The sequence below is a fragment of the Protopterus annectens genome, chromosome 12.part0 (assembly GCF_019279795.1).
Source record: "Protopterus annectens isolate FY-2018-M chromosome 12.part0, PAN1.0, whole genome shotgun sequence".
NCBI lineage: Eukaryota > Metazoa > Chordata > Ceratodontiformes > Protopteridae > Protopterus > Protopterus annectens.
In genome coordinates this window covers 1,110,744,252-1,110,765,478 of record NC_056746.1, presented here as the reverse complement: position 1 = coordinate 1,110,765,478, position 21,227 = coordinate 1,110,744,252, and the positions used below count along the sequence as shown (strand labels likewise).

At 38.8% G+C, this 21,227-nt stretch overlaps 1 protein-coding gene across 1 annotated transcript in view; it reads right to left on the bottom strand.

The window, feature by feature from the left end:
* The window catches only part of LOC122817007 (dysbindin domain-containing protein 2-like), a 449,361-nt gene that overhangs the window by 50,400 nt on the left and 377,734 nt on the right, over positions 1–21,227 (bottom strand). The window contains exons 2-3 of the mRNA XM_044090118.1: positions 2,201–2,350; positions 500–643 (exon numbers count right to left, since the gene is read on the bottom strand). Coding sequence (XP_043946053.1) covers positions 500–643; positions 2,201–2,350 — 294 coding nt within the window. The remainder of the gene's footprint in view (positions 1–499; positions 644–2,200; positions 2,351–21,227) is intronic.

Below are 21,227 nucleotides of genomic sequence, written 5' to 3'. Positions count from 1 at the left end.
TAACACTGAATGTGTGACGGACCTTTTAAATGTGGAACTTTTGAGGAACATGAACTTTCTAACACTCCAAATGAGGTATTTTCCTCGTAATGAGGTACACTTGAGAGGTATGGTTGGCATGCAAATTAGCTACATGAGCATCAACAGTTAATATAACAATCACACCCACCGATCCCACCTTCTACACTTGGTGAATTCATCATGACAGAACAGTCTTCATAGAAAGGGTCTTTATACAACCATATAATTCCTTTTTGGGATGATTGTAAAGGGACCTTATCTGGTCATCACATAAATGAATGGTTGACTGAATGGATAACTTTGCTTCTTGTGTTGGATCACGTAAATGATGGATGTAGAGGCCTGTTACTTTCTAGCATGACACTGCGCTTAGTACATAAGCATTCTGGGGAAACTCCACAAAATTAGAACTATGCAGCAAAGCACTCAGAACCTGAAACCTTCTGATTGGCAAAAAATATACAAATAATAAAGTCACCTGAAAGAGAAGTCGTGTTACTGTTCTCATCTGTACTTGCGCTGAAAAAAACATCCAGGGTCTCCTGATCTGAAATGTCCAGCAAGTCGAATTGCTCAAGCATATCCACATTTACTTCCATGGAGGAGATACTCCCGATGGGAGCTGAAAAATAAAACAGAGCGAAAGTAACAAAAGTCAGGCACAGTCTGTTATCACCACCGACTCAAATAAACCAAGGCGTGACCTACATGGTTTAAATCTCATTTAAAGATGACACTTTGTTATAGTAACAGTATTGAAAAATGAATGCAAAAATATGCTATGGCAATAGAACCCACAGTCTTCTGATTTTCCAGCAACAGATGCACATATGATGCTTTCTGCAGCACTGATAATAACTACATGAATATAAAGTACGTATGAAACAGTGTGTTTGAACATATAAACATGTAAGAACTATTTTACAAACCATACTGCTCATGTGACACTTCATGAGTGCATGTATGACACTGTTTACCAGTACCCACCAAGGAAAACTGTGGTAGAAACCCTTGGCCCGATGAATGGTCATCAGCTGATTATACATGGATTGGTATGGAGTAACTGCTAGATAACACACATGAGAAACATCACAGCAATAGTAGGTGTGTGTGTGTGTGTGTGTGTGTGTGTGTGTGTGTGTGTGTGTGTGTGTGTGTAGAGAGGGGCCATGCTTCAGAAGCCTGGATATCAAGATGTAAAAGAGGATAAATACACTATGTAGACAAAGACGTGATAGTATACGTAGGCTAGGCATACAGTAACTAGTATGTTTGTGCTAAAATGTGTGTTGGTAGAACTTCCTTTTGCCTGGAATCAAACTCAGGGTTTAAACTGAAAACTAATAATATTTTCCTCTCACCTAATTCATTCAAGTAGAGCTTGTGCCTATGATAGAGCCTCCTAGAATGCTCATTATTTTCAACAGTACTGTTTTATCGTGTGTGTGTGTGTGTGTGTGTGTGTGTGTGTGTGTGTGTGTGTGTGTGTGTGTGTGTGTTCTACAATGCTAACAGACATCATATGGAAAACAAAGATAATCAGTGATAATTTCACAGGTATTCCTGGGACAGACCATCTACGAAACAGGTGAAACAACAAGTCTTTAGAATTTAAAGAATTTGCAGTCTGCTGCTGGCTGCATAGACAACAACAGTAAAGTACTCCCAGTTCAGATCCACCTCGTTGAAAATGTACCGGTTTACATAACAAATGCAAACATTTAAACAAATTTGGGGAGCTCAGAATCTTTGGAAAAATGAAAATAAAAACTTAAAAACTGTCATAGTTTTAGTTTTAATTCTGAAAGCTGCTGTACCAGAAAATAATACAGTAATAGTATTTGCTGTTTTAAATGTGCTGCAGCAGACTTTATTTTTTCATCTGTGGTTTACTTTCATGTAGTGTTAGCGACATGTAGCTATACAGGCTCATAGTTTTCCAATGGTGTAAGTATAGCCTACCACCTTTTGGGGGGATCAGGTGGGTTTCTTAACTACAAAGTATTCCGTAGAAACAGAATAAGACAAATCTGACCCTCTTTTACAAACTAGACTGTACAGTCAGTCTTTTCCTAAAATTGTTAGTGTAAGCATTTCTGTACCTTACCTCTAGATACATATTTCTAATGTAATGTAAAAAAGTTGTTAATGCCTTTAGGTCAGACACTGTACCACTTACGTCGTTTATGATCCAGCTGCAGAAGAGTTGTTGGGAAATAGAAATCAACATCATGCTGAAAAACTTCCTCAAAGAATCTCTGCCTCTCACGGATCTTCATCTGTTGAGCTTGGTCCATGTCGAGTGCCTTCGTAGGTGTCTCTGGCACAGCTGGGAAAAATAAACATTTATTTCAGGCAAAAAAAATGAAAGAAATCACTGTTTTCCCTTTTCTAACATTGTAGTCTTGCAGTTAAAAGTAAATATTCATTTATTTGTCCTGTCTGTCTTCCACAGGCTTATAGATATAAGTATCCAGGGAAAAGATTCCTGGTTCTTTCCTTCCGAGTTATAATCCCTTTAACAGTACAGTATGTGGTTTTCTCTGTGGGTCTGGCATCTGCTGAATGAGGAAAGCAGCAGTCCTTTTAGTTTTTGGAAGTTTGCTTGCTTCCTCCTTCTGAACTTCCTTTATAACATTGGGTGTGCATGCTGCGTGCTTTTGCAAGTGTGTCATTTAATATGCGGGAGGATCTGTGTATGCAGTGTGTGTGCACGCGTATGGAAAGTGCTAGATAAGTGAGCTTATTCTTATTTTGTGCTTTCTCCCCCACGTTACTAGTTGGAATATAACACAAGATATAGTTTAATAGAGCTGTACATACAGTGCACTAGATAATGCCACAGCTGGCTTTTGACGTCCTGTGTCCTTCTCCATTGTCTGTGTGCCTGATTCATTGCTTTCTCTTGGTCTCAGAGTGCTTTATTTATTAGGGTTTCTTAACCAGGTAGTGGATTGATCCAAATCAATGCATTTTAGCTACAACCTAGAAGGACATTATTTACTCATAAATGGATTAGAAGCAATAAACATAGATGTGAAATTAGATTAAATGAAAAATAGACTGTATGAACATTGAAACAAATACAGAAAAAATGTACAGACATGAAACTACACAGAGAAAAGAAAAATATATTATACAAGATAAAGAAGTCCAGGGTGTCTGTAGGCTACAGAACATGCATAGTCCTGTAGGAAGTTTGTTCAGACGTTTTAAGAAAATGGAAACTGACAAAGTACTTTAGTAACTGAGAGGGTAACAAATAAATGCATCATATTTTTTAATACGTGCTACATACACTTTAGAGAAGAAACAGAGGAGAATGTGACTTGACTGAGAGAATGTATTCTGATGTCTTTATCATAATTTTTCCAATGTCGCTTTACAAATGAAAGTGAGCTAAATTGACCATAATTAAGTCCTCCTCATGTATTTTACTTCAAGCCACATTAAACAATACCATTGGAATTTGTGATGTAGATACAGCAACTATAATGACAAGCACAAGATATAATCATAACGCTGGTCTTTCTCAAAGTTTGAAAATACTTATGCAACTTTTTTCAAGGGTGAGGCCCTTGCTGGAAATAACAAGGGCTTCAGCACTAGAAAACAACTGCTTTGATTGCTTTTCCACTCCTATTATGTATTTCCCAGACTAACACAAAACATAGCACCTTACATCTAGGGTTGCCAGCTGTCCGGTTTTTGACCGAACTGTCCGGTTTTCAGACAAATTGTCCAGTTAAAAAATTTAAACTCATGAAGTCCGTTTTGTGCCGCCAGAGGAGAGGAGAAAGTAAATGTATCCAGCTCGAACGGGAGCGGTACGATACACTACTAGCTACTACACAACAATGAAATGCTTTTAACTTCAGTATTCCTGGTAGCTACATAGTTTAGACAGTACATACATTAACTTAAGTGGCAGTGATGTAATACAAATGGACAAATTTTATTTTCTGCTATACGGATTGTAGAGATATCACTGGAAGGCAGTACTCCACGGTGGGAAAACGGTATTTTTTTAGCTATCATTATCCTACCAACTACCAAGCAGTGACAAAAGAAATCTTATAGCAAGATTTAAAATGCTTAAGCACTCTGCCAACATTGCCCAGTGTTGCATTGTAGTACACTCAGACTGATTTTAGAACTTCACCATGCAGTGTAATACTGCTAGCAATTAACACGCCCTGATTTGTATTATCCTCATCTACTATGTTGAACCGTATTCCATGAAACAAATTGTGCATCTTGCTTTTTGGGCACTTGCAGTTACCCAACATTATTTTGCTTTTACTTGATTCTGTCGCAAGGGACCACATTGAAAAATAAAACTATCTCTTTGCCATGTTCAGAAAATGGCAAGTGTGCTAGCTGCATGTGATTTCTTTTCCTACGTGCATCTTTCTTAGATCTAGAGGCTTGAGTCATCTTTCATTCAGTCTTATTGCCATTTTACAACTGCATAGCCGCGGTCCAGTCTGCATCTTCGTGAACTTGTATTAGAGCGCATTGTTGTAGGAAGTTACCTGTTTTAACCCGCAACTTTGGTGTGATATAGAAAAACATTAATGAAACTCTTTAAAGTATGTGTGCTTTTCTGAGATTATGACGTATACTTTGAAAGTAATATAAAACATGTCACCTGTTAGAAATCCATTCATCCACAACCCCTTTATCCCATTTTTTGCATATGTGACATGTAAAGAAAAAGAGTGGGAGGTCAGTCGGACCCAGTACAAGATCTTAAGTACTAGCATCTGAAATATCACACTAGGGGCAGTAACACTTAGCTCAATTGACCCCCACCCAATACAGGCGCAGCCAAGGACTGAAACTTCCTAATCCGAAGTACGAAACAGAAAATATGTTACATCTTAACAACTGAGTACCTGTCCCACGCCCCAGTACAAATAGTATTTGACAGAACTTTCAAAATGCAAGGGAATGTTAAGATCATCATTTCTGAATGAGCAGTAAAGTGATGTTATTGACTTAAACGATCTTATGGGGTAAATCAAAACTCACAATTTTTTAATAGCAAAGATAACTGCTTACATTTTTTTTGGATTTTTTTAATCAGATTTACCACCATGTGCACAGGCTGCTAGCTCTTGACCTTTATCTCCATGGATCATCCATAATTAGGTTTAGGAACATAGAAAATAAATAACTGGAGAAAATGCACCATATTGACACTTTTCATCAATACTGGTACTTACATCTGCAGCAGCCTAGCAGTGCAATTAGTGCCGCCTGTGTTCTTTTCTCCCCTTTAAGTACGGCTTAAGTCATCAAAGTGGGTGGTCCCATCAGCTGATGTCACTGTGATGTCACAAAATAGGTGGGGCATGGGCGGGAGAGGGGGTGGGAACGGGTGGAGTTATGTGTGATGCGAGGGGCGTGACTTTAGTCCAGTTTTAGCCGCAAAGAAACCTGGCAACCCTACTTACATCGGGCAGTATGCTCAGTATTTCTGAGCTTGGAAAAGGCAGAAACAAAGCTCAGTGGTATAGTAATACCTTATCTGGGTAAGTCCTGCCACTCAAGGACTGTGGTAGGAGGGACAGAGAAGATGTACCTCAAGTTCCTTCACAACAATAAAATTAAGCCTTGCTAAAATGCAGCACAGTGTGCTAATATTGTATACAGGCTGTCCGTCTCCTTACTGGAGTTCTTTCAGCCCTTCACCCGTTGACATAACCTGATTGCCTTCAAACGATTAGTTGTGCTTGTATACTCTGCAGCTTTCCTAGTCCTCTTGTAAGATAACTTGACTATAAAATCTGGGTTGTTGTGTCTTTCGGCTTTTCCCGGTTAGGGGTCACCACAGCAGAACTCCGGTCCGCTAATGATTGGCAGTTGATTTTTATGTGCTGAGTTGCCAGCCCTAACGCACATTCACGCATGTCTCCACGCAGAAGACACTCTAGCTGGGAGTCGAACCGGTCAGCGTCTTACTGTGAGGCGACAACGCTACCGCAGCACCACCACCGCGGATTACTATAAAATCTGGGTGTTGCAGCATTTTTTCTGTTATTTATTAATTTTAACTTTCTCTCATTTCATACATCTATGCCATGTAGCTGTGAAATCTTTGAAAGCTAATGCTTAAAGGCTTACTCCTATATCTTATCTGTATGTTACTATTTCCAGTGTAGAACACGTGTCTTTGACACTGAAAAGATCACAATGCTGTGGATTCCATTTGCTCACTAAATACATTTTCCAGTAATACAGCTTGGGGGGGGGTGTACCCTCATGAGGTGCCATCTTTTGTGGAATTTACAACAAAATACAATTTGCCTGAGTTTGTGATAGCTCAGAAGGATGTAACAAAATCCATGCCATTTTTCAAAATAGTAAGTGGCATTAATCTAGAATGCCATCTGCCTCAGGTGGCTATCAAAGAAAGATCCCACAGCACTTATCGAAGAGAGTAATATCAGTGGTACACTGGCCACACTTCATGGAATCAGTATGACTATCTCCTCACTTTTACCCTCTAAACTGTCCATGCTAAGTGGAACTAACATTCTCAGCAAAAACAAATAATTAAATTAATTAATTATGGTATACTATATGCATAAAAACTAAAACATGACATTGTATCAACTGTACTTGTTGAAAATATGTCTCCTTAGGCTAAGGCAAAAGGACAATGACCCAAATGTTTTACACCACTAAGAAATGCATTTAAAAGATTTTAATGTGCGTACTCACATGGCTTATTACTCTTAAAACGAATATCCTTTCTAAAGAAAACAAGACACTGTGAAAAAGAGTGTAGAACTCAGCTGTTGCAATAAGCATTGAAACAATGCTCCATTATGTGCAAGACATCACCCCTGTTAGTCTGCAGAATGCTTAGGTTAGAAGATTAAGTTGTACTTTGCAAATATTTAGGAAAGATGGCACTACAAAAGGGACTCTTCTTTAACTGATAGTGGCCCAAGTGCTGAAGCATTACTGTCCAGAAGCCAAGAACTTTAACACCTTGTAGCTCATGCAAGTTGCCGCTAACACTGAGAGCTCCAATATGAGTAGGGGAAATCAGCAGCCGCACCTTACCTGAGCACATTATTTGAGTTAGAGCAAGATAAGTGCGGCAGCCAGGTGGAAGGAGTGGGAGGGATTGATAGTACAGATTAGGGCAGAGATGGCAAAAGGAGTTTAGGTTTGGGGGAGTTCTGGGGCAGACATCTGGAAGGGGAACATTAGGATTAAGGAATGGGAAGGGAGTTTTAGGGTTAGGGAGCTGGAGAGAAGTTTAGGTTTAGGGCACGGGAGTGGAGTTTTGGGAATTTAGTAGGGCCATTAGTGATACAAAAGATAAGTACTGCAAAGCTGTGTTTGTGTGTGTGTGTGTGTGTGTGTGTGTGTGTGTGTGTGTGTGTATGTAGGTGCATGATTGTAGCTGTCTGGATGTCTGTGTGTGTCTATGACTGTGTGTGTCTGCAGGTGCCTGTGCAACTGCGTTGCATAGATTGTCAAGAGGAATACTAGAGTGGTTATCTGTAACTGCACAAAGTTTTAATCAGAGGCATAACAATGAGCCAATAATCTGATGTTACTCTATGTGGCTCTAGATGGCATTATAACACAGTGACTTTATTGGGTAGTACAGCACTGCCCAGATAGCTCGGTGAAGATAATTTTTTATAAATGCCACTCTTAGATCTTTTATTTTTCATTAGAGTTAAGATTAATTTGATGAAATAGTGGATCTGTTCTCTTCTGGCTATATAATTAATGGAATATAGCTTCCATTTTATGTACATGGATTTGCTGACTTTTTTTTATCTGACTTGTGATCACACTAAGCTGGCTGTAATTAATCTTATGCATGTTCACACAAAATAAATCCACCCTCTTGTTTCAACCATTGAGATTAGCTTATTTTTTGAATGTATACTAGTCTGAATGTATACTAGTCTGTCTGTAGGTGTGTTACATGTTTTAAGTAATACAGTCACTGTTTGGGTTAAAGACCATTTGCATAAATATCTTTTTCCAATTTTGTTTGCTGTAATTATGTTCTCATCACGTAAAGAGGACTTTCTGATTCTAAAATATGAAATCTTTTGCTTAAGTTACTTCAGTGAAAGTACATTAGGTTTAGTAGGCTTGTGTTTGTAATTATTATATAGAGTATTTGTCCAATTATTTCATCATGTAGTGTCCTCTGGCACCACCTTCTGATGACACAGTTGTGGGGAGAAACAGCTTGAACTGGATATAACACATTTTCCATTGTTTGCATCATATTTTTGTCCCTAAAATTACACTGACTTGTATTACATTATATCAGTCACTCAGACAATAAATAACTTAATACAATTTAACTCAAGTAAAAGTTAACAAAAGCAAAATAGAACATAATAAGATTCCTCTTATTCAAGACATGTACATCAGTGGAAAATCATGTACCTCAAGCTTCAGCGTATGAGTGTATGAAAATTACCTAGTTTTGATCATATGCCTTCTTATAGGTTAATAGGTATGTACTAGGCTAACGATCACTGGGGTCTTTTTAAGCCTAGCCATGCATCTCATGTACTCTTGATAAGTGTAAGCAGGGACTTGGCAGATGAAAGGTTTACAAGGAGAGGTCTGGAAGATGAACCATTTACAGGCTGCCTGTGTCCATTAGAGACATAGGTGCCAAACCAGGGATAAATTTCCTGTTCCTCATCCAATTGTCCAAGTTACACTTGAACTGGGTTAGAGAGGAATTCTGCTTCACATGGATGAGGATCCTGTTCCAGAAAAGAGGTAGTCTCTAGGATGCGTGCCTGTCTCTCCAGTAGGTCCTATTTATATCACAGGTGAGGTTTAAGTCTTTAGAATGGGTAATTCTGGTGTTGTTTGCTTTGTAGATATGCAGGAGGTCCATCAGAGTGGGGTCTAACAATGCCATGCATTCCAGGCATATATCTCCCCTCTCAACAGCCTGCAAAAAACAGAATACAGGTGTTGGGCTTTGAAGTGATCTGCATAGGACATGTTATTTATACCCTGTATTCTTTTAGTGAGCAACCACTCTGGATATTTCAATTGTTGGATGTACCTGGTTAAATACATACTAAAGTGAACATTGCAATCAATGATAGGTTTGATGAATACCAAATACAGTGGAACAATGACTGCCTTGGACCTAAATACCATAGCTTTATTTATAATTTGCACTGTACAGCATGATTTCAGTACTATAGACACATGCTGGTCAAAGGCCAGATTACTGTCTATGTGTGTCCCCAAGTTTCTGACTACTGGATCGAATCTTAGACATGTGTTGTCAATATGATACACAGGTGGCTGACTTTCTAAAGCATGCTATTATGCATTTCTTGGCATTTAGTTTTAGCCCATGGCTTTGGACACCAGTTATTTGTCTATATCAGCCTTTCTTGGAGAACATTAGTGGCAGTAGGGGATTCTATGACTGCTCCTAGTTTGGAACTGTCTGCAGATTTCATCATACAGTGGCCCTTGATATTGGCCTTGATGTCAGAGTAGATGCCAAAATGGAGCAGTTTCAGGACCGATTCCTGAGGGACACCACAAGTGACTGGTCTCTTTGTAGAGGTGGACTCAACATTTCTGACTTCCTGAGTGACATAAACCTCTTGAGTTTGTCAAGAATGCCTGAGTGGGGTATTGTGTCAAATGCACTGGCAGGTCAAGGTACGCAGTGTGAACTGTTTTGCCTTGTCCATTGCTTTTGTGATGATCTCAAAGAAGTCCACCAGGTTGAATAGGCACAAGTTTCTTATGTCATTACTGACCATTTCAATAATAATTCTTTCCATGGCTTTGCATATGAGACTTGTGAGTCTATAGTTTCTAGAGTCTGTAGATGGCCTGCCTTTGTACACAGGGATGATGGTTGCCGATCTCCATTTGTGTGGTATGAAGCCTGCTTGGGGGTATGGTTATATTGTGATTCCAGAAGGCCTAATAAGTCATGTTTCATGCTATTTAAAAGGTAGCTTATGATATTATTGATGCCCATCAATGCAGTCTTCTTGGTCTTAGAGACAGAGCATTGAGGACCTGTTTTCTAGTAATATCAGATGGAGCTATATGTGATATATTTGCTAAAGTTAGGGCTGAATTTTTCTGCCATTCGGTTTGCTATATCTTCTGGCCAGTATAGGTGGCTCCATTAACTATGAGCTCTGTACACAATTGTGTATTGCCTTTGAGGTAGAATATATAGCTAAAGAATGTCTTGTGTTGTCCTTGGCCTGGGAGGCCAAATGTACTTCAGTTTTGGCTTTGGTAGACTTTGCTCTCTGAGTTTCTTACTGCATTTATTTAGAGCACTTTTATCATGCTGGGTGCTACACCTCCTAATTTTTGCCTTGATTTTCTTCCTTCTGTTCTACAGCCTATTGATGTGGTGATTCCACCAGGGTGGGCTGTTTTTGAATTAGTTCTGTACTTATTCCTGGTGGGTGTAGCTGCCTCAGTAAAGCTATTAACATTCTTGTATAGGGTTCCTGTGAACAGTTTCACGTAGGCAGTAGTGTTTTCAGGGTTTGGGGAGGTTATCACCTACTAGTAGGAATTTAGTTCCTGAATATCCAGTGTTAGCTGGGGTCCCGCATTTTATTTTTACTTCAAACAAGACTATTTCCTGGTCTGACATCTCTAGAGAGGCCATTAGACTAGGGGTGTGTACAGTGCTCTCCCATATTAGTGAGGACCAGATCCAGTATGTCTGTGTCGTTTGATGTACTGACAATGTGGTACACAGAGTTTGTATTTACAAGATCCAGGACCCTATGTGGCTGCATGTTTGGTTTACTATACGAGTCCCAGTTAATAGTAGGGTAAGTAAAGTCACACATGAATATGGCATTGGGTTGGACGGTGAATATTTCCAGTAGGTCTTGTTTTCATCACGGACAGAAACAATAGTAAACTCAATATGAAACAAACATTAATTACATTAACTGTGATACATTTTAGATGGAGCTGTATAATAACTGTATATTGTATGAGAAAGGGATGTACAAACATTATGTAGAAATTGTTAAGAAATGTTCAAGTTACAGGTACTTGTTTTAATAGTAAAATGACTGACTTTTAGCAGGCAGAAGCCAAAATATGTCTTAGGCTATTCAGCTCAACATGGACTTGCATTTTTACTGTGTTTCTACCTCCTTGTCACTTCTGGTGACTTAGGAACAGAACATGGGAGTGACCCACCTTGTGTGACCTACTTTACTTTCACACATTCATGGTGATAGTAAACTGTAGAGGCAGATGTGATTAACATGTAGCACCTTTTCTAATACCCTGTCTGATAGTCATTATTTTTTTAGGTATTTTTCTTTTTCACTATGTAACTTGTGTCAGTCAGTAAATGATGGCCAACCAACACCACATATACAGATTAACAAATGCACTGTGGTATGTGTTTGTAAATAGTCTGTTTGCAGTGCCTTTCAATGCAGTTTGTTTGTGTGTGCAAGTGTGTGTGTGTGTGTGTGTGTGTGTGTGTGTGTGTGTGTGTGTGTGTGTGTGTGTTTACATGAGGACACTTGTGGATACCCAAACTCTTGGCAGTAAATCTCTGGTGTATGGGGTGTGCTGAGTTGACGGCATTTACGGATAGCTGTTAGTTTACTTCTAATGCATACTACTAGCTGGATTTCTTGATGGGAACATTGAATTTACAGCAAGTATAGTGATTGCTTGTTTTTGAATAGTAAACATATTTTACTGTATAATTTATGTTTTATTCACACCTTTTAGGATAAATATATATATCTATATATATAAATAACATATGCAGTCACAGAGATACAGGCACAAACGCGCGCACGCGCACACACACACACACACACACACACACACACACACACACACACACACACATACACATTCTGGGGGAGCTACAATTATTTTCTTATTTATATTAATCAGGGTAATGGCAGTTTTCAGAGGGTACCTGAGGTTTAAATGCCCTAAGAAAATAAAACATAGACATTCAAATATACTTTAAATGTGTATACAACTTATGCATTTAAAAACTATTGTTGGACAATACCCAGTTGTTAAGAGATAAGATGCTCTACTAGTGTCTCAGTAAGACACAATGCATAAACACGGCAACATACATGTTTGATTTATATATGCATAATTTAGTCATTTCATCATTTGTAGATAAATGGCAGGGAAATGAGAAGCATGTTAGTGAGAAACATGTTAATTATAAGCATGTTAATGAGAAGCATGTTAGTTCATAGGTTCATAGGTTCATAGGTTTATACTAGGCTATCTGCCCTAAGGCATTTATAAGCCTAGCCCAAATTTTTGTGGCTTACGCCACTCCTTATATGAAAAAATACTGTGCCCATTAGTTTGTTGTGCCTCTGTCCAGCAGTGACACAGAGATGATTCCCGGGGTAAACCTACGATCTCCCATCCACAGGTCTAGATTTCTCTTGAACAGAGTCAGCGAGGTGCTCTGCCTCACATGGACCGGGATTTTATTCCACAGCATAGGGAGTCTCTGAGTGATAAATCTATCCCTCCAGCACGCCCTATTTATATCCGTGCTAAGGTTTAAGTTGCTTGCTCTAGTGGTTTTGGTGGATTTGGATTTTTTGAGGTGGAGCATGTCCATTAATTCCGGGTTGGACATGGCCTTGTATGTCAGGCACATGTCACCTCTGAGCAGACGGTATGCGACTGAATAGAGCTGGAGTTTCTTCAATCTGGCAGCATATGACAGATTTTGGAGTCCCTTTATCCTTCTGGTGAGGAACTTTTGGGGTCTCTCCAATTGCTGCAGATGTCTGGTGAGATACATCCCGAATGGGGCATTGTACTCGATCATTGGTCTGATAAGTGAAGAGTACAGGGGAACAATGACCTCACTAGATCTGGATGTGAATCCCTTCATGATCAGGTGGGCAATGTAGAAGGTCTTTCTAACCACTTTAGCAATGTGAGTGTCAAAAGAAAGGCCACTGTCAACCTGGGTCCCCAGGTCCCTGATAACCTCTTCTGTGCTTAGTGGATTGCCACCTATATGGTAGCTTGGGGTTGCCTTGTTTTTCCCGAAGGGTATGACTATACATTTTTTGGCGTTTAACTTCAGGCCATGGCTCTGGCACCAGCTATCTGTTTCCGTGAGTCCCTTCTGAAGGATATCCGTGTCCGATGCACTTTCCACTATGGCGCCCAGTTTGCAGTCGTCTGCAAACTTTGTCAGCCAAAGTCCTCCCATGCTGGCCTGTACTTCTGAGAAGTAGATGCCAAACAATAGGGGGCCAAGGACCGAGCCCTGTGGGACACCACTTGTGACCGGCTTGGAGTCTGACACAGCGCCAGCAACTCTAACCCTGTGGGTTCTGTCCTTAAGCCAGTTTGCAACCCATCTTGTGACATATGGGTTTACATTTAAGCTGGTAAGTTTTTCTACAATACCCGAGTGGGGTATTGTGTCGAAAGCCTTTGCAAGGTCAAGGTAGGCTGTATGGACTGCCTTTCCCTCATCAATGGCCTTGGTGACTGTTTCGAAGAAGTCGACCAAGTTCAAAAGGCATGATCTTCCCTTGACAAAGCCAAACTGGGTCGGGTCCAATGTCTGCAGGTCCCCTATATCTTTGTTTATGAGCTCCATTATGATCCTCTCCATAGCTTTGCAGACTAGCCTTGTTAAGCTTATGGGGCGGTAATTACCAGGGTCCGTAGAGGCGCCGCCTTTGTGGAGTGGGACCACAGTTGCCGTACGCCACTCCTTGGGCACGTATCCTGTGGTAAGGCTGAGATTAAACAGCTGACTTATGTGAGAAACATATTAATTATAAGCATGTTAATGAGAAGCATGTTAGTGAGAAACATGTTAATTATAAGCATGTTAATGAGAAGCATGCTGATGAGAAGCATGTTAATTATAAGCATGTTAATGAGAAGCATGTTAGTGAGAAACATGTTAATTATAAGCATGTTAATGAGAAGCATGCTGATGAGAAGCATGTTAATTATAAGCATGTTAATGAGAAGCATGCTGATGAGAAGCATGTTAATTATAAGCATGTTAATGAGAAGCATGCTGATGAGAAGCATGTTAATTATAAGCATGTTAATGAAAAGCATATTAGTGAGAAACATTAATTATAAGCATGTTAATGAGAAGCATGCTGATGAGAAGCATGTTAATTATAAGCATGTTAATGAGAAGCATGTTAATTATAAGCATGTTAATGAGAAGCATGCTTTAGATATTGGTGGGAGGGTTAAACAGCGGAGATGTGGAATAGTGATGATAGTCACAAATAGGAGAAAACTAACGTGAGGTAAGCAAAAAGACTGAAAATGCAGAGAGGTTTACTTTGAAGGGTAAAATATAAATATTGGTATAGATGATGAGAACATGGGAGTTTATGCTAACTGTGTAGCAAAACACAATAGTGCTATGAGAGTAGATTATCTGATGCTGGACAATTGTTGCAATGGGGTTTATGAAGTTTTTTAGGTAACATCATGTGCCCTGTATGTAATGGAAATTTTTAAATGTGATTTACATATTATTTTGAAAGTTGCAAAGTGGATAGCCGATCTTACTAGATGGGATACTTCATTCCATTTTGTTTGCAGACTTTATTTGATGGGGTAGTTTATTCAGTTCTGTTATCTGACCTTATTTGATGGGATATTTGTTTTATTTATTTAGATTTGGTAACTGGCGTAGAGTACACTGATCGACTTACTCCCAATTTCAGGCCTAGCCCAGGTATACAAACACAATACATTTGCAGACATCAGGCTACAGAGCAGTTTTAACCATGTAATGAAAGCATTGTGGTCTCAATCCCAGCAGACTACAAGGAAAATAATAAGCAAACTGTATATATGAGCCACACTGCTTGTATGCAGACAGTACAGCATGTGGTATGAGGCACAGGGACAAGTGCAAAAAGGCTAAAAGAAGGATTATAGAGAGGTCTGAAGACTGGGGGGTAGTTAAGTACAAATGAGAAATGATAAGCAAGACTGAATAGATAGAAAGTAGTGAGAAATAACACTTAACAGCATTGGTATGGAGAAATGAGGCTATGGTAAGGATAGCTACAGGGATTATAGATGCTATACCTTCACCTTATTTGATGGGGTTGTTCATTCTATTTCGTTGAAAATGAAATGTTACATGCTCAGTCACCTGTTTTTTGTGCTTTAGTCTTTATTTCTTTATGTGAATCAGGTGTTGATTAGAGGACATGCTGCAGTGACTGCATAAGGCACTGAATATTCATTTTTAAGTAAAGGCGGGTAGATATACTTAATATGATTTCCTACAGACATCCAGTTCAGGTGAATTAATATTCTGTAGTGATGAATGACTTGAAAATGTGAGTTCCAACAGTTTGAAAATAAAAGTGAAATTAAACTAAAATGGCAGCTAATTTCAAAACTCACTGTTGCACATTTAAAGCACAACTGCATACTCCCAACATGGAGGGAGGGGAATATCTACATGCTCTCTACTGTCTCACAATTAATATATATATTTCACCACTTCACACTTGATATAATGATCATGATTATGATCATCAGAATTTCAAAATGTACCCACTATGTGACTGGCCTAGCTGGTTGACTGAAACATTTGCTACTTTATTGTAATTTCAAAACATCTTAAACAGCAGTCTTGTGTTTGCTTTCCAAACTTTCCACATGGGAGCTTGGGTAGAAGACATGCTTCTGTTGTCCTTTTCTTTGAGCTTGGTAGTAGGCAGGTGTTTATCCTAGTCAGAGTGATGATCTTTTGTTGTTAGCATGTTCCTGGAAGATAGCATTGTGGTCCAGCGTACTATCTAGCTAGTTCTAGGTCTCTTTGGTTTTGATAGGTCCATGTGATCAATACAGTATCATGTCACCATTAAAGAAGTTGGAATCTTGTGGGGAGATTACTAAATAAAAGTAGTTTAGCTTTCCATTTGTTTTGAATTTTTGTTTTGTTGTATGAAGCTCTTAAAGGTGTTGGTATTGTGAGATTTATGCATGTATGATATGACAGTTTATAGATTCTGAAGTCCACGCACAGTAGCTGAATCAGCTAGATTGCATTTGTACATATCTGCATTTGGTTAATGAAAACAGTAAAATCCAACTAATAAGCCTTCTAGTGCTTCTGTAACACAGGAGTAATTCTAAACTATTGAATTCTGACAAACTACAGCTTGTGTCCTATTATGCAGGTCGCTAGACAGCCATGATAATTCATGCTTACAGTAGCCCAAATGTTCTAACTTTACTATTATACAATTCCTCCCCTAAAACGTGCACGCTGATTGGCCAGCCCAACCAGCGTGCCTGCTGTAAATCCCTCAATATACTAACGGAAAAAGGTCCGGTCGCCCGGACTTTTTCCGTTAGTATAAAACACTGTCTCGCTATGTTAAAAGAGCTTAACATAGCGACACAGGTTTAAAAAAAGCAACGGAGATCTCCGTTGCTTTTTTTAAAGCTGTCTTGCTATGTTAAACTCCTTTAACATAGCGACACAGTGTGTAAAAAGCAACGGAGATCTTGCGATCTCCGTTGCTTTTTTTTTTTAAAGCTGTCTCGCTATATTAAATGGGTTTAACATAGCGAGACAGCTTTAAAATAAGCAACGGAGATATCCGTTTTTTTTTTAGCCTGTGTATGCCTGTTTGTCTGTGTGTGAGACTGTTTGATACAGGGATAAGGTTACAATATACAGCTCTTCCCAAGTACAGAAGGAACACATTAGGGTAGCAGTGCTGGACCAGATTGGGGTGGCTTTTCTTTTCAGTGTGTCTGAACTGCAGTGGTGTAGTAGTCTATTCCTTGTTTTTCCCGACTGTGTGCAGAATCAAGTGTAGGTGGACTTTTCTAGACAGAGCTGTCAGTTTGTCCTCCTATGTCATTATGCCTTTCAATTCATTTTTGAACCTCACACATGGGTAACTACTGATTTGGGAACTAATTCACTATTGTGAATCTGTAGCAGTAGGAGTATATTTGTTTTGGCCATGCACATGGATCTTATTTAAATGACTAAGAATGTCAGCTAGTGCCCATTCTGTTGGAGACTGTGGTTCCTTTGGTTTTCCTACTTTGAGAACACACTTGGTGTAGAATGACCTTTCTTTTATATCAGAGCCACAACTAGGGTGGGACAAAAGAGTGACTGCTCGGCTGCAAGCTGTTAGGGGATGCAGTTGGTAGGTGCAATGGTGCAGGAGTACAGTACGGGCTTAATAAATTAATGTTGATACAGCATTTATGAGTACGGTTGAAGTGCTAACATGCTTAGTATGTGACTTAAGTAGCATGGCAAGCTGCTTGTTACAAGCTTGCTGCAACGTCTGAACATTTGATCTTCAACTTTAAAACTTTTTTTGCTTGTCAAGTTTGAGGTGTTGGTGTGTCAGTTTGGGGGAAATGTACAGGGCACCAGATAACTGAGCTACATCACTGCTTATCCAGTGCAGATCTGCCATTTTCTGCTGCTCTTGCTATGTCTTTGCTCTATGTGAGAATTACAAATCTGTCTATTATATTGCTGAACAGTTCATCTGCCATTACATGCTGCTTTGATACAATGGGTCCCTGTCATGTGCTTCAATCTGAAAATGTTTGCTTTATACATTGACTGCCTCTACTTGTTTACTTGCTACCTCATTTACTGATATTGGAATCTAATATCAGAATCAGAACTAGAACCAGTTAATTGTTGTGCTTTAATGGATCACCCTTTCAAAGAGTTGTTGCACCTCAGAATACTGTCTTTTATGACTGTAGATAAACTCTCTACACTAGCAACAGATCAAGCAGGTTTATTAAGGAGAATGCAGCCTTCATTTGCAATCTTATCTACACTACAAGGTGTCTGTTACAGTATGACTGATTTTTCATGCATTTAAACATTGAAAGAACTAGAGTGGCTTTTGTGGGTGTGACCCATCTGTGGGTGTGGCTCAAATAGGGGTGTTCCTTGAGTATGGTGTGGGTGGGGCTTAAAGGGCAACGTTTCAGCTAAGGCTGGCCCTGCATCCCCTCCCCTAGTAAGGGGAATGTTTCTCTTAGTATGCTGGTGATAGCTTGTCTATGGAAGCCAAGCCATAAGCTTTCATTTTGGAGGGTAGTTTCCTTGCAGATGATACTAAGGTAGGTTGAGAAATAAACTGCTCATATTGTTTGTCCTTGACAAGATAGTATTTGCTGGACATAAGTACTTTTTTGAATGTTGTTATGAATCTGAAGAACTCTGCAAATGTATTTGCTGCCTACTGTGCCGTGGTGGGTTCCTCTCTTCTTGTCTTTCCAAGGAACATATTGACTGTGCTCCAAAATTCCTACAGAGTTATTTAGGTTTATTTCTTGTGGGTACATAAAGTTGTTCTATTTTGTTTGCCAGATTTTGACTTTTTGGTATTTGCTTTAGCTTCTCTATAACTGTTGTGTGATGTGACTTTCCATACTACTTGAAGTTTCTCAGGGCTATATTTCCATTACTTATGCATTCGTATATAGTTGTAATGATCCAAAATAACAATGTTGTTTCTTATCCTGATATCATGAATTGGAACCAACTTATTAGTATGTTTGTTAAAACTATATTAAGTATTTCTTAGGTGGCATCAGTATTATTAGCATTTTCAGTTTATTGTTTCAGTTCAGCTCCAATGACATTTTGTGTTAATCCCTAATGGTTTTGTATGGTGTTTGTTTTAGGAATTGTTGGAATAAGTTCCAGATTAAAAAAGTAAGTGAGTGGTCTGTGTGTTGTTTTGGAAGAATTCTCCTAAAACTGTAGTTGTTTGGTTGCTTGATGAAAATCTAGTTCAAAATGCCTTATCTCATCATATTCTGTCATGTACCTGTCATTACAACTCTAACCTTTACCTCAAGTTATCTCTTCTAATCTTCTATCATTGTTATTTACATTCAATATAACCAGCAAACTTTTTTTCTCCAAACTGCCACTGAAAACGGACTTCCATTCAGTTGCAAATCCAAGTAATCAAAAAACAAATAAACAAAATAAATATTTATTGTTTTTGATTTTAGATCGTAATGTGTAGGGGTTCTATTAGTTGTGAAAGTCCCAGTGACAATATACATTAGGCAGGGTTTTCTTTGAATTGTCATTCCAAGCTAAATTGAAATCTCCAGAGTAAGAGTTCCCAGGAGCAGTTGTTATGGTGCCACTGCAATGTTTCTTGAAGCATCTTTTTTTCTATTTTTCTTTATTATGTTTAATGTAAATGAGCTCACACATGGGCTTAGTGTCCAATACAAATAGGCAAACATTTGCAATGTCTTCTGAATTTCATGGACATCCAATAGACATGTTTTTGGGTTAATCAACAAATGGTATGTCAAAACACATCCTATCATGAACCTGCATGAAAAAATCTGTGCCTTAGAACTCCCAAAATATGTTTTTTTTTCATTACAGCTTGGTATTCTATTTGATATTACTGCTCCAGAATTACTCCAATTGTTTCCTATTATATTTTAACATGGTATACCAAAAAAATGACTGTTATCAGGCTAGCCATTCTGATATGATCTTATGTTTTAGTTTTTTTGTCTGACTTGAAGTCCCAAATGCATGCAAAGAGGCCAGGTGTTTTTCTCCTTGGTTAGAGAAAAGCATCCATACTCTGAGATGCAGTCATATTACACAGCCTCTGAAACTTGCTTTATCACTTCACCGAATTACCTTGCCTTCTGTGTGTACTTTACATGCCTTCCCTGTGTTCATGAGGATTTTTTCTGGGTACTCCAGTTTCTTCTTGCCTCCCAAAGACATGTACTAGGGAAACTGGTGAATCTAAATTGTCCGTAGGTGTATGTGCAGACTGTATGTGTGACACAGAAGATAGGCCTGGCAATCTACTTCCATTCCCTGCTTGTTTAGTACACTCTGAGGATGAGAGCGGCTGGTCATGTGATCACTATAGGGGTAGGATACAACTCGAAAGCATGGATGTAGCAGTTGACAGATCATCCTTCATACACTTCCATGGGCAACAGACTTGTCAGTCTACCGCAGAACCCTTTATAACCTAAGAAATCTTATGTCTTCCCTCACAATGGAGCACTTTCCTGAAGAATTAAACATACATGACTTGCAGTTCTGAAATGTGCCATGGTTTGAGAAGTTTCCTTTTAACTAAAGCATAGGTTCCTTCCTGCTTATATTGTTATATTATTACCCCTTTTGTTTATTACATTAAAGCATACTGATGTTTTATTTAAACCAGAGCCATCAAATATGACAAAATTAGTATTATTCTCTGTGCTATAAACGTGTCTTCAACTTACTAGCTACTAGTAATACAAAAATCCTGTCAGTTAAGATGTGAATGCTCAATTTTCATTACAACTTGCATATGGATGTACCAAGAATACTAAAGCATTGTTAGTACTTTTGTTATCCAGAGCTGTATTCTGTTGCCCTACGCCATTCCTGAATATGACATCACCATCAACTTTAATCCCCTCATACTAGAGCACCAAAAATTATAAAGTTCCTCCATCCCATTTCAGGACGAAATAAAATCTCTTCTTCCTTTGAAAACTGTAGCAAAACACTTGCTACATTTGACTTGCTAGAGCTTAGACTACACATCAAGCACTGAACTGCTTCAGACTTGACCACATACACAGTATCAGCACTCATTTTTGAATGCTGGTACTGCATTAATGACCTAATGACATCTGCTGATCGTATCCATACCTGTCAACCTGGAAACAACAAAAATCTGGACAAAGGTCCGTGATAGGTAGGTACAACTGTCCAAAAAGCTGAAAACTGGTTAACATAAAATATGAATATATAATTACATAATCCCGCTCACTCCAAAGGAATTGTGGGATACCAACATTCAAATGCAAATTGAAGAGCAGACAAAATATAAAACAACAAATATTCTTCAGAAAAAGCAAGCTAACACAAAACCTATTACTCTGACCACATTCTAAGTTTATAAGAACAATATTTAAAATCCATCCTTAGTTTTGGGTTTTTGTTCCCCATTATTTAAGGCTTTATGCAGATTTCTTATGTTAGGAAGTTGAGAGGTATGGTATGAAACTGTACTGTTTAACATTACCTTCGACTATAATCATACTTCCTTTGCCTCATATTTTTGCCCCATCCAGTATAACACTTTTGATTTTAATGGTGAATCACTGAGGTT